The sequence below is a fragment of the Chrysochloris asiatica genome, unplaced genomic scaffold (genome assembly GCF_000296735.1).
Source record: "Chrysochloris asiatica unplaced genomic scaffold, ChrAsi1.0 scaffold00145, whole genome shotgun sequence".
Lineage (NCBI taxonomy): Eukaryota > Metazoa > Chordata > Mammalia > Afrosoricida > Chrysochloridae > Chrysochloris > Chrysochloris asiatica.
In genome coordinates, this window is record NW_006408663.1 from 757351 (window position 1) to 770265 (window position 12915).

The following is a 12915-nucleotide window of genomic DNA, read 5'->3' on the forward strand; positions in this document are numbered from 1 at the left end:
TGTTCTTGAATACTCATTCTCTGCAATGTTGTCCATAGCTTGTCATGATCCACACAATTGAAAGCCTTTGCATAGTGAATAAAGCACAGGCAAACATCTTTCTGGTATTCTTTGCTTTCAGCCAAAATTCATATGACATCAGACGTGATATCTCTCATTCCACGTCCTCTTCTGAATCAGACTTGAACCTCTGAAAGTTCATGGACAATGTATGGTTGCAGCCATTTTGAATTATCTTTAGCAAAATTTTACTTGCATGTGGTATTTATGATATTGTCGGATGATTTCCACATTCTGTTGAGTCACCTTTCTTTGGAATGGGTTCAAATATACATATTTTCCAGTCAGTTGGCCAGGTAGTTGTCTTCCTAGTTTCTTGGCATAGATGAGTGAATGCCTCGACTGCTGCATCGTTTTGTTGAAAGATTTCAATTTCTATTCCATCAATTCTTAGTGTCTTGTTCTTTGCCTTCAATGCACTTTGGACTTCTTTCTTCAGTATAATTGGCTCTTAATCATATGCTATCCTTTTGAAATGGTTCAACATTGACCATTTCTTTTTGGTACAGTGATTCTGTGTATTACTTTCATTTTCTTTTGATGTTTTCTGCATCATTCAATATTTTACCTGTAGGATCAAGTTGAGGCTTAAGTATTTTCTTCAGTTCCCTCAGCTTGAGAAATGCTGAGCATATTCTTCTCTTTTGGTTTTCTAATTCCAGGTTTTTGCTCATTTAGCTATATTATCTGGCTTTGATTCACCTATTTTACCTCCTCATTTCTTCCATTTTCCTTCACATCCTACACTGGAGAACAAGTTTCAGAGTATCTTTTGACATCCATCTTTGTTTTCCTCCTGTATGATGTTCTTGTTGTCATCCCACAACTCTCCTTGGTCTTCATTCTTTATTGTCCAATGCATATAATCTTCTCTTAAAATCGTCTCTAAATTCAGGTGGGATATGTTCAAGTTCATATTTGGCTCTTTTGTTTTTAAGCTTTTAAATATTATGTATTTTACTCCAAAAAACTGAACACTTTTTAAGATGTCAAAATATCACAATACAGCTAAATGTGGTGACATTTTATTTTACATAAATCTTAGCAGAAATTATTTTAGTAATTTTAAAAATCATTCAGCAGTATTTGCTTCTATTCCCTCTGGTTTAGTGGGGAGAGATATACACAAAAACACTCAGGAATATATAATCATTTAAACAACCAAAGGGCACATTCTGCAAGCCTGCCTCCTGGCAGCCAGCACACAGCCTTTCTCTTTCCATGAGTCTAGAGTCCTCAGCTACTCTATCTCTCCATGTCATCATCTCTGCCTCCATCTCTGGTGTTGCTGTTTCTCTGGATAAGGTCTCACATTCAGCATGTGCTCCTCCCTTAATGGCCCTCTGTTCCTGTACTGTAAGATTAACTACTGCCCCCTTTGTGTTACAAAACTTATACCTTTACAGTTACGACAATCACAAATAGTCATGATAACAATTACTCACTATTGAATCATAAGAATCTTAACCCCCATCTCCTTTTACCAGACCCATCTAGACAAGACAAAAACTATTCAGTGGGGATTCTACTTTGCCCTGCACACTCTGAAACGAAGCACCCTCTTGAAAACTTGTAGTTCTTTGTGCCTTTATAGCCGCCCTGTTTTAGGTAGCCAATGTCTAAGTTGCCCATCCCTATTAACCCTGTGCACAGAGGGGATGGGAATGATCCTTGATGTGACAATTCCTTCTCTCTTATTGGTATTTTAAACTACTACATCCATAAATATAGGTCAAGTTCATAAAATTGTAGTAATTTAAACTTGTTTCCTTTGTAAAAAGATTTTATCTTCCTCTAGTCGAATTCTGATCATCAAGCTATCGTCAAATGGGTCAGTTGGGTACTATCTGCAAGTTTGGGCGTTCTTGTGCATCTCTCCTCACTTTATAACAGCTGGATGCTTCATTCTCAACTCTAGCCCTCCTTGGCTATATCCTTGCCCATGAGCCCAGGAGTTCCCAGGTCTCACCATACTTCAGACCAACCAGCCATTCTTCTTCTTTCTCTCATCTCCAGGTCAATGGAAGTCTATAGAACATGATCGAACTCAGTCAACATTTTCATTGCTGCTTTCCTCCCACTTCTCACCAGTAGACAAACGTGGTTGCCGGCGAGCTCACATACCTGCTTGGTATTCCCTTTGAGTTTCAGTCTTGGAAGAGGGTTTGTCCTGAAGGGACTTGATTGTTTGCCTTGATGGCTCCCTGGTGAACAACTTGTTTGTTCTTGTGGTAGTCAATTAGACTGCCATTTTTGTTTTTGAATTTTTTCCTTCTGGTCTTTCTTTCAAGAAGTATCTTTTGTTCCTCTAGCTGCTCCAGGTTGGTCTGCTTGTCCTTTCATGTGGGAAAGTCCCACCTCAGAAGGTTCCAAATGGGGCATATTTTGGCTCTTGTGGACGGTTTTAATTTTCTTCAGCTTCAGCCTGAACTTGCATATTAGCATTGAAGGTCTGTTACACAGTCTGCCCCTGTTTAGCTGATGATATGGAGCTTTTCCACTGGCTCTTCTCACAGATATAGTCAATTTGATTTCCGTGTGTTCCATCTAAAGAGGTCCATGTCTATAGTTGTCTTTTATGTTTTTAAAGTAGGTTTTTGCTGTGAAGAAGTCATTGGTCTTGTAAAATTCTGTCATGCAATCTCCAATATTGTTCCTATCACCAAGCCCAATTGATCCTTCCTCTTTGTTTCCAATCTTTGTATTCCAATCCTAAGTAATTATCAATATATCTTGATTGCATGTTTGATCAATTTCAGACTGAAGAAGTCAGCAGAATTCTTCAAATTCATTATTACTAGCTTTAGTGGTTGGTGCCTAAATTTGAATAGTAGTGGTGTTACCTGGTCTTCCTTTTACATGTATAGATATTATTCTATCACAGACAATGTTGTACTTCAAGACAGATCTTGATATGTTCTTCTTTATAATAAATATGACACTACTCTCCTTCAATTTGTCAATCCCAGCATAGTAAACCTGGTGGGTTTGAACCGCCAACCTTTTCCTTAACTGCCATAGAGTTGGTTCTGATTTATAGCAACCCTGTATACAGTTTCCAAGGAGCAGCTGGTGGTTAGCAGTCCAATGCTTATCCTATAGCACCACAAAAGAACTCCATAGATTATTCCAATATGATTATTATTAGTATTATTTTTGCTCTTTTGTAACTTACAGTTGTAAAAGTCCTTGTTTTATATACTTCTTTTCTGGAATACAGAGTGGTTTAATGGATCAGGTGAGTTTGAAAGTATACAAATGTTGGCTATATGGTTATTTTTGTTCTAGAATCTTCATGAGAACTTAAGGAAACTAAAAAATTTTAAAGTCTACACTTTTTGGTGTACAGTTATGTGTGTTTTAATACATAATTAGGTCTGTATAATGACCACAGTCAGGATTTCATCATAACAATTTCATCATCTGAAACTCCTTTTTGCGTTCACTTTGTAGCCCACCCTCCCATTCCAGCCCTTGACAATCACTGATCTCTTCTCTACCCTACCACTATCTACCTCTACTTTCCAGAACATCACGTAAATGCAATTATGCAGTATATAACCTTTTGAGACTGACTTCTTTCAGTCAGCATAATGTTTTTGAGAGGCATCCAAGTTGTATCACAAGTTGATTCCTTTTTGTAGCTGAGTAGTATTCCCTTGTATGGATGTACTAGCATGTTTATCCCTCTGAAGGACATTTGGATTGTTGCCAGTTTGGGGTTATAGGAAACAGAGAACTCCTATGAGAGCACCTATTTTATCCCTGTTGTTTTTAGTGCCATTGAGTCGGTTCTGACTCACAGGGACCCTACATGGTGGCTGGTGGCTGTGTGCCATGGAGTTGGTTCTGACTCATAGCGACCTTGTACACAGGGTTTCAGAAAAGCTGCTGGTGGATTTGAACTGCCAAACAGACATTGCTGTCCAGTGCTTATTCTACAGTGCCATAACAAGATAATCATAGTCTTAATATTTTCCCTACTTAAGCACAATTTCTTTTTAGTTCAGCAATAACTCAGATTATGTCTTTACCTAAAAGGACTTCTGATCATGTCTTAGCCTCCAAGATGGCAAGTAGATTTCCTTTCCTGGTCAGTTAGAATCTGCTGAAAGTGGTTGTGGTTGTTGTTATGTGCCATGGAGTTGGTTCCAACTCATAGCGACCCTGTACAGGGTTTCCGAGGCAGTAAATATTTACAGGAGCAGAAAGCCTCATCTTTCTGTCATGGAACCGCTGGTAGTTTCGAACTGCTGACCCTGAGATTTGCAGCCCGATTCATAACCACTACGCTGAAAGTGGTATTCTGGTGTAATGTGTTGAAAAGACTTGCAGAGTCATCTCTGGGCTCCATTGGAAAGAGTGATTTAATCAACTGGGATTAGTGCTAAGGTTGCAGAGGAAGCAAAGGGCTGCACTTGACCTGTATCATCAGAAGCATTTTGTTCTTCTCAGAACGAACAAAAAACTTATTAGCCAGTGCAGCTGTGTAGACTCGTGTATTACTATAGATTTATTATATCCAAAAAGGGAAGACTTTTGGAAAATATAATGCTGACATTAACTTGTGTGGATAGTCATATTTTTCAAATGTTGTTTTTTGTGCTTGTATAACAAATATAGATTATAGTGGGCTTGTTGTGTAACTCTTACCAAGGGGTGCCAGAATGCAGTCCAGTATAACTTCCAAGAGCAAAGGTATTTCCACAGGGTCTGGGAATGGTATTACATTTTGAAATATGATTTACAGAATGCTGATGCATTTGGTAAAGAAGTAACCTTTGTAGGTGGGTAGCATGTTGGTATCCTGGTACTCATGAAAAATAAAAATAAACCTTTCTTTTGTGTTTCCCCCCTGTCCCCTAGTATTACTTTACTGTTCTTTTTGGCCATGATGGTCAAAAACCACTGGAGCTGCGCTGTGAGGAAGAGCAGGATGGTAAAGAGTGGATGGAAGCCATTCATCAGGCCAGGTATCAGCTCACATTCTTCCCTGTGACTCTTGGTTGTCTGGGTCTCACTGTTGGTGATAGCTTGGGAGAATTATATGTGGGTTTCTCTTTGATCCCTCCTCTGAAGTCATGTATGAGATGATGCTTTTAGATTTCTGTGCTTATATTCCAGCTACAGAGTTGAATGTAATAGATACAATAATAATTATGATGAGATGGTCGTAATACCACTCTTGTGGAATTCTTTCTTATGTGCCAGACATTTTTTAATTGCTTCTCAATTAGTTTGTTAAGTGTGTTAACTCACTTATCTCCTCAACAGTTATGAGAAGTGCATTATAACTAGTCCTTTTACAGACAAGGGGACTGAGGTCTGGTGAGGTTGCTTTGCTTTCCTGAGGTTGCACAGCTAGTAGGCCTGAGCCATGACAACCACAGCTAAGTTATAGACTCAACTAGGCCTGCCTCCTAAACCTGGCACTGTTCTACCTGGTTGTCAAGGAAAATGATGGCCAACCTCTACTCCAGGAAGAAGATGGTGATTTTACTTTCCTCTAAGGAATACCAGGAAGGTAGAAAGGAAAGATTGGGCAATATTATAAAGCTTTTTTGGGGCTGCCAATAAATACCCAAAGGCTGCTATAACCACAAGCCTGAAGATACTCAACTCTTGTCCTTTCTAACCATTTCATAAAAATATTTTGTCACATATGCAGAAGTGGTTCAGAATAAACATTTTGTGTTCATTGACTTATGATCAAAACCAGGCATTTATGATTTTGTCACGCATTGTAGGTGTTAGAAACCACTTTAGTAATTTAGTTAATCAAATGATGAAAATCCTTTTTTCCTTTTGGATTTAAAGATCAGGTTAATCATTGATCTTTTTGCTTAGGTATCCTGACTTTTTAGTCCATTAGATTTTCTTTTCTGTTGACTCAAGGCCTAGGATTGGATTGATATTTTTGATGATGAGTTTGTATCTTTGAGTTTTTTGTACTGGTATGCTTATTTTTTTCTAAATCAGGCAAGATGATAACCTTTCACTAAAGTTTAAGCTTGTAAGTTTTTGGTGTAATCTTGAATCTATAAAATTATCCAACCTGACTTTGTTCATGCTTGAGCAAAGTCAGACAGTGAAAGGAGTTGATTTAGAGGAAAGGAAATGCCGGATACTTTTTGTTTCAGTTTGTCAGTCAAGTAGCTGACTGAAAAAACATTTCACTCTTTGTGTTGTCATTTTTGTTGTTAAGTGACATTGAGTTGGTTTGAACTCTTAGCAATTCTGTATAGGGTTTCCAGAGAGCAGATGGTGGGTTTGAACCACCAGCCTTGTGGTTAGCAGTCCAGTGCATATCCTACAGTGCCGTACCAGTAGTCCAAACATTTCACTCTTAGAGGACAATGTGTTTTAGCACTGCTGTCATTTCTATGAAACATTATAAGTGCTCAATAATTATGGTTTTATTGACTTCTTCTTTTAAAAGTCTGAATTTGTTACTAATTGATAACTGTATTAGCATGGAAAGAGCCTTGGCAGTGTTGCAGACCATGAGCTAGGCTACTAAGAGAAGTGTCAACAGTTTGAATCTACCAGTTGCTCTGCGAGAGAAAGATGAGGCTTTGTGTCCCCATAAAGATTTACAGCCTTGGAAACCCTGTATGGTGCTGCTATGAGTTGGAACCAACTGGGTGGTACATATCCACCACCACCATTTTTGTATGGAGGACATTGGTGGTTCCATAGAATTCTCGCCTTCCCTAACAGAGACCTGGGTTCATTTCTGGTCAGTGTACCTCTTGAGTATCCACCATGGTAAGTGGAAGCTATGATGCTATGATGCTGAATAGGTTTCAGCCGAGCTTCCAGGCAAAGATGCAGTTGGAAGAAAGACCTGATGATCTATTGTAAAAAATCAGCCAATGAAAACCGTATGGATCAAAACAGAATCGGGCAGTATTTCATTTTATTGTGCATGGGGTTCCTATGAGTGGGGGGCTGATTTGACAGAAATTAACAACATTTTAGCATGAGACTAAGTTCTGTTCTAAGCTATAAATCCTCTCACAGAGACTGCACACAGACTGTTCAGAGCCCTGTCTTGTCCACTGTTTACAGCACCAGCCATGTGGTGCTATCTTTATATGTCATGACCACCGTACTTATTGCTGGCTTCTGTAGCCTGAGTACAATGTACTTGCCCTAGCTGGCCTTCAGAAGATTTTGGGTCATTTTCCAGGCTGTCCATTTGCATGTGTTTCTTTTCAGATTTGGCCCAGAAAGAATCTTTTTTGGAAATTAACATTCTTTGCTTTGAAAATTTGACCTGACTTTATAGTGTTTCCCACAGTTGGTTGAGGTTACATAGAAAACATCTTTCCATTATGTGTTACTAGCACCCGCCATAAGAAGCAACACAGGTTTTTGATATGATAGTTATATTTGGTCTTGCTTTTATCTGGTTTATGTGCTGCAGGAGCATTATAATAGCAACTAAGTCTATGTTTATTTAATAAATAGTTTTCCAATTGAGTGGGACACTCCCAATAACCCGATAGTCCCTCTTTGCTCTCTTGACCATATCTGTCTACAGTAGTTGGCTTGATGATAGATATTAGGATAATAAAAACACTAAATCTGGCTGATTGTGGATCATTAAAATTCTAAAGCAAAGGACAATGGCCACAGGACTTTATCTCCACATTTCATTGCTGGAAGCTGGCAAAGGGAAGCCATTGAGATAATCGCTGTAGCATAGAATAAGAGCTCCTGGTGTGGCAGTGTAGAATCAGCACTGAACTGCAGTTCAAATCCACCAACTGCTCCTTGGAAATGCTACATAGGGTCACTATGGGTCGGACCTGACTTGATGGCACTTAACAACAAACAAGAAAGGAGCCAGGTGTATACCTTCACACTCTTCCTATCCCATTCTAAGCATGAGACCCTAAGGACATAATTTTATGACAGTACAAAAGAAAGAATGAAAAGTATTCCAGATATGCAGGAGCTCGACTTCAAAGGATTTAGTGACAGTCTGTTTGTGGGGAGTATCAGAACAGGGTGGTATCTAACGTGTCTCTCAGATCCCTGTCTTGGATGGTGTCATTCACTGGGAGAAGAGATGAATGAAAGCAAGGTAGTAGATAGCACTGGCCAGAAAGGGCTTCTGCAGGAATTTGCAAGAGTATGATTGCCGGGAAGAGGTAATGGGCAGCCATGAAATATTGATGTGATCTCCCTGCCTCTGGGCCTATGAGGTAGGGAAGAATGAGTGTCTGAGTACCTAGGGGACTACTAGAGAAGTAAAGTGTGTCCAGAGGGGAGATACGGGTCTCTGCCAAAATTTATGTATGAAAAGTTGAATATCTTGAGAATATTGCACCATCAAATGTTCATAGCTTTGCTCACCCTGTAAATATGTGGCATATATTTTCAATTCTTCTTGCTGTGCCATTATCTTTTGTCTGCTTCCCAATTTCTCAAACTGATGTGGTTGGTAACTGCCATTTTGTTAGCTGACATTGAGGCACTGACTCACGGTGATGCCATTGTGATCCCTAGGGTTTTCATTGGTTGATTTTTGCAAGTAGATCACTAGGCCTTCCTTCCTAGTTCATCTTAGTCTGAGAGTTCTGGTATCTGTTCCTCATCAAAGCGTCATTCAGAGCTCCACTGAGGGAAAGGTGGTGGGTGCACCTGAAGTGCATTGGCTGGGAAACAAACCAGTTCTCCTGCATGAAGGGTAAGAATTCGACCCCTGGCCCACCACTATTCTCTGTGGAACTCTGCAGAAACCACTACCTCGATTCTCTGTAATTCCGTCACCATGTGTCTTGTAGCAGATGGAGAAGGCATTGATAAGGGAATAGGCAAACACATATACTTCCATTCCATAGAGCTCATGTCGTATTTAGTTTGACAAGGTCTTGACTTAACCTTTTTCGTTGTGGTGGTGGTGGAAGTGTGTCATGGAGTTGGTTCTGACCCATAGCGACCCTGCCTAGGGTTTCCAAGGCTGTAAATCTTTACAGGAGCAGAAAGCCTCATCTTTCTCCCATGGAATGGCTGGTAGTTTTGAACTGCTGCCCTTGAGGCTAGTAGCCCAACTCGTAACCACTACGCTACTAGAGCTCCGTAACCTTTTTCTGTATCCCTACCAACCTGGTGTGGTGCTATAGGAAATGCACTGGACCACAGGTTGGTTTGAACTGCAAATTTGGTGGTTCAAACTCACTAGTCTCTCCTCAGAAATCTTATACAGGGTTGTTATGAGTCGGAACAGACTCAAGGGCACTTGACAACGTCAATCCTTAACTTGGTGAGTAGACAGACTTAATTCTTCAGTAAGTCTTTCAATTAAATGTTCTTTTCAGCTAAAGAAAGCTTTAATCTAGCCTCTTGGGTTTCTTCTATCTATAGTTCTTTAGATTACAAGTGCCTGAAGCAGTCTGTTATTTCTTCTCTCTCTCTCTCTCTCTCTCTCTCTCTGTGTTTCTCTCTCTCTCACACACACACAGCAATTGTACCAAATGCCTAATGCTTGTAACTTCATTTTTTTTTCATTGGATAGAGGAATAATTTAGAGCAAAGTATATAGTATAAAATGTGTACAACACTAACATTGTATGTATCGTATCATTCCAGAAGATCAGCACACTATCAGCATGGAAAACTCCCTCACTAACTAGAAAATAAAGATTGCACAGAAAAGCTAAAGATGCTTCGTGTATCAGAAAAACCACAGGACTAAAATGTCAGCATTGGGCAGTGGTTTTATAGCCTGAAGCAATTCCAAACACATATTTTGTGTTCTTCTTGTAACAGTAAGACTACTGCTAATTTAAAGTTTGAGATGTGGATTTTGTTCACTTGAGATATTGTAATTTTGACTAAGAACCCCTGTCAGGCTTGAATTCAACATTTTCTTCCTTTAGAGGTTACAAAATACAATATGAAAGAAAAATCTTGAGCTCTGAAAGACTTGGCTTGATTTGATGTCTAGAACTTTTTCTCTATAGGGAAACACTGGGCTTTGGTTTTCTTAGTTTCAGCCCTCAGTTTGTATCCTTACTTTTCAATTATCGATCCTATTCCTCAGTGTTGTTGCTTTAAATGCAGCTTCATCTTTAGGCATCTGATTTATACTGCAGTACAATTCTCAGAAAAGGCTGAAGGGTCTTCATACTCATGGTCTCACCTCCTCATCTGCAAGAGTTTTGTGTCTCCAACGGTTCTCACTGTGGGCCTCAGGGCAACCAGCTCTGATTGAAAGCAAATCTCCACTTCAGCCTCTTACCTCTTGCTTCTTGCTCCATTAGTTATTCTTTGTCTTGCCTATATTTCCTATCTGCTCATTCTCCACCCTTCTTGTTTTTGCTTCTCCCTTTTAATTTTGAAGCTTCATAACTCTCTCCAACCTTACAACAAAAAGTGAAAAGTAAAAATATTCCTTCTTGGCCATCCATACTTCTCTGGCTACTGTCCTCTCTTGCACGGGCATTCAGGCTTCCTGAAGAAATGTTTTGGCTTATTTTTCCTTATTTATACAGTTCTTATTCCTTTTCCGCCGTTGCTGATGCAACTGTTGTCACCTGGGTCAATAATGACCATCCAAAGCCTGTAGAAGCGATTCTTCTTTATATAACTTGAGCCTTGGGTTTATGCTTAATATTTATGTTTTGAAAGACAGGTAGTCGTGACTTAGAACAAATTTGAGTTGTGACTAACCACACTATGACCATCTGGTTTTTGTTTTGTACGTCTTATCATTAGCAATATATACTACATGCCATGTTGCTGTATATAAAAAGACCATATAGACAATGCTTATCAATTTTCAGACCAGAAACACCATCCCCATTCCCAGGAATAATTCATATTATCTAGAACCTTCTATTGCTGCAGCTGAGAAAACTCCAACATCGCCTTTTTAAACAAATGGCAATATGTAATTTCTTATGAATTAAAATACATCTGTAAGTTTATATAAAATGTTTCCAACCCTCAAAGACAAATATAGAATTTATAGATATTGGTAATGAAACTCGATAATAATGAAACTTAAAAAAAGATGTATTTGACTTATATCAATATTGACTACTACAGAATTATTGGAACAAAAACACTGTCATAAATTGGGAACTGCCTGTCCACAAGTAATACATTAATGCTAGTTCTCATGAACAAGAGATAAGAAGACTCAAACAGTGCTAAAGTATACAGACTAAAACTTACGGTTCCCATTCACATCACTGCCCTAGTCCTCACCCCTTATTCCCCTAAGCCGAATGCTTGCAGTCTCACTCCTTCTCATATCAATGGCAGTTACCCTGGTTTGGGCATCAGCATCTGTTGCCTGGGCTATTTCTCAGCCATCTTACCAATCTCTCTCTTTTATGTTTTTAATTGTGAACTAAGTGATAGTTTACATGGGAGAACATCAGTTTTATACCATTGTTTCATTGCAATGATTACAGTCTCCTCCGTGCATCATCATTCAATAGTATTTGCTTCTATTCCCTCTGCTTTTTTGTGGGGAGCAAGGAATGTACACAATAACACTCAGGAATATATAATCATTTAAACAACCAAAGGGTACATTCTGCAAGTCTGGCTCCTGGCCCCCAGTACCCAGTCCCTCTCTTTCCATGAGTCCAGAGTCCTCAGCTGCTCCCTCTCTCTATGTCCTCATCTCTGCCTCCATCTCTGGTGTAACTGCTTCTCTGGATAGGGTCCCACATTCTCTTCTCCCTTGATGGTCCTAGAGTTCTCTGCTTCTGGAATTGTAATATTAACTACTCCCCCATTTTTGTTACAAAACTTCTACCTTTACAGTTGTGACAGTCACAATTAGTAATGATAACAGTTACTCACTATTGAATCACAAGAATTCTATCCACATTTCCTTTCACCAGACCCGCCTAGACAAGATGAAAATTATTCCGTGGAGACTCTACCCTCCCTCACACACTCTTAAACTAAACTCCCTCTTGAAAAGTTGTAAGCCTGTCACTTCATGCCTCTATCGCCCCTTCATTTTAGGTAGCCAGTGCCTAAGTTGCCCATCCCTGTCTACTCTGTATACAGAAAGGATAGGATTGATACTTGATGTGAAGACTCCTTCTCTTTCAGTTGGTACCTTGAGCGTCTACTCTGTATACAGAGAGGATAGGATTGATACTTGATGTGAAGACTCCTTCTCTTTCAGTTGGTACCTTGAGCGTCTACTCTGTATACAGAGAGGATAGGATTGATACTTGATGTGAAGACTCCTTCTCTTTCAGTTGGTACCTTGAGCTACTACATCCATAAGTATAGGTCAAATTCATCAAATTGTAGCAATTTACACTAGTTTCCTTCATCAAACTTTTTTTTTTTTTTCCCACTACTTAACAGCAACAATGTTTATAGAAAAGTCCCTGGTAATAGAAACCATTAACACCACTGCATTGCTAACTGAATGGTTGAAGGCTTGAGTCGATGCCAAGGCACCTAGGAAGAACACCCTCGTGATCTGCTTTTGAAAAAGTAGCCCCATTGAGCACCAAGCACAGTTCATCTCTAACACACATGGGGTCACCATCAGCCAGAATCCACTCTACAGCAACTAGTTGGGTTAACAAATGTTGTTTGTTTGTTTGTTTTTTATCTTCTGCTAGTTGAGTTCTGATTATCAAACCATAGAGGCTAGGTCACATGAGTGCTATCTGCAAGGTTGGGGTTTCTTGTGCATCTCCCCTCACTTATATCAGCTGGATGCTTCACTCTCAGCTCTAGTCCTCCATGGCTATGTCCTTGTCCATGGACTCAGGAGTCCAACCAGCCCTTTCTCTTCTCTCTCTCATCTCCAGGTCATTGGGAGTCTATGGAACATATTTGAACTCAGCCCATTTCTTTTTT

General features: G+C 39.5%; 1 protein-coding gene across 1 annotated transcript in view; it reads left to right on the plus strand.

The window, feature by feature from the left end:
• The window catches only part of RASGRF2 (Ras protein-specific guanine nucleotide-releasing factor 2), a 340705-nt gene that overhangs the window by 93762 nt on the left and 234028 nt on the right, over window positions 1–12915 (plus strand). Inside the window, exon 2 of the mRNA XM_006870586.1 lies at window positions 4927–5033. Within this exon, the coding sequence (XP_006870648.1) occupies window positions 4927–5033 (107 nt within the window). The remainder of the gene's footprint in view (window positions 1–4926; window positions 5034–12915) is intronic.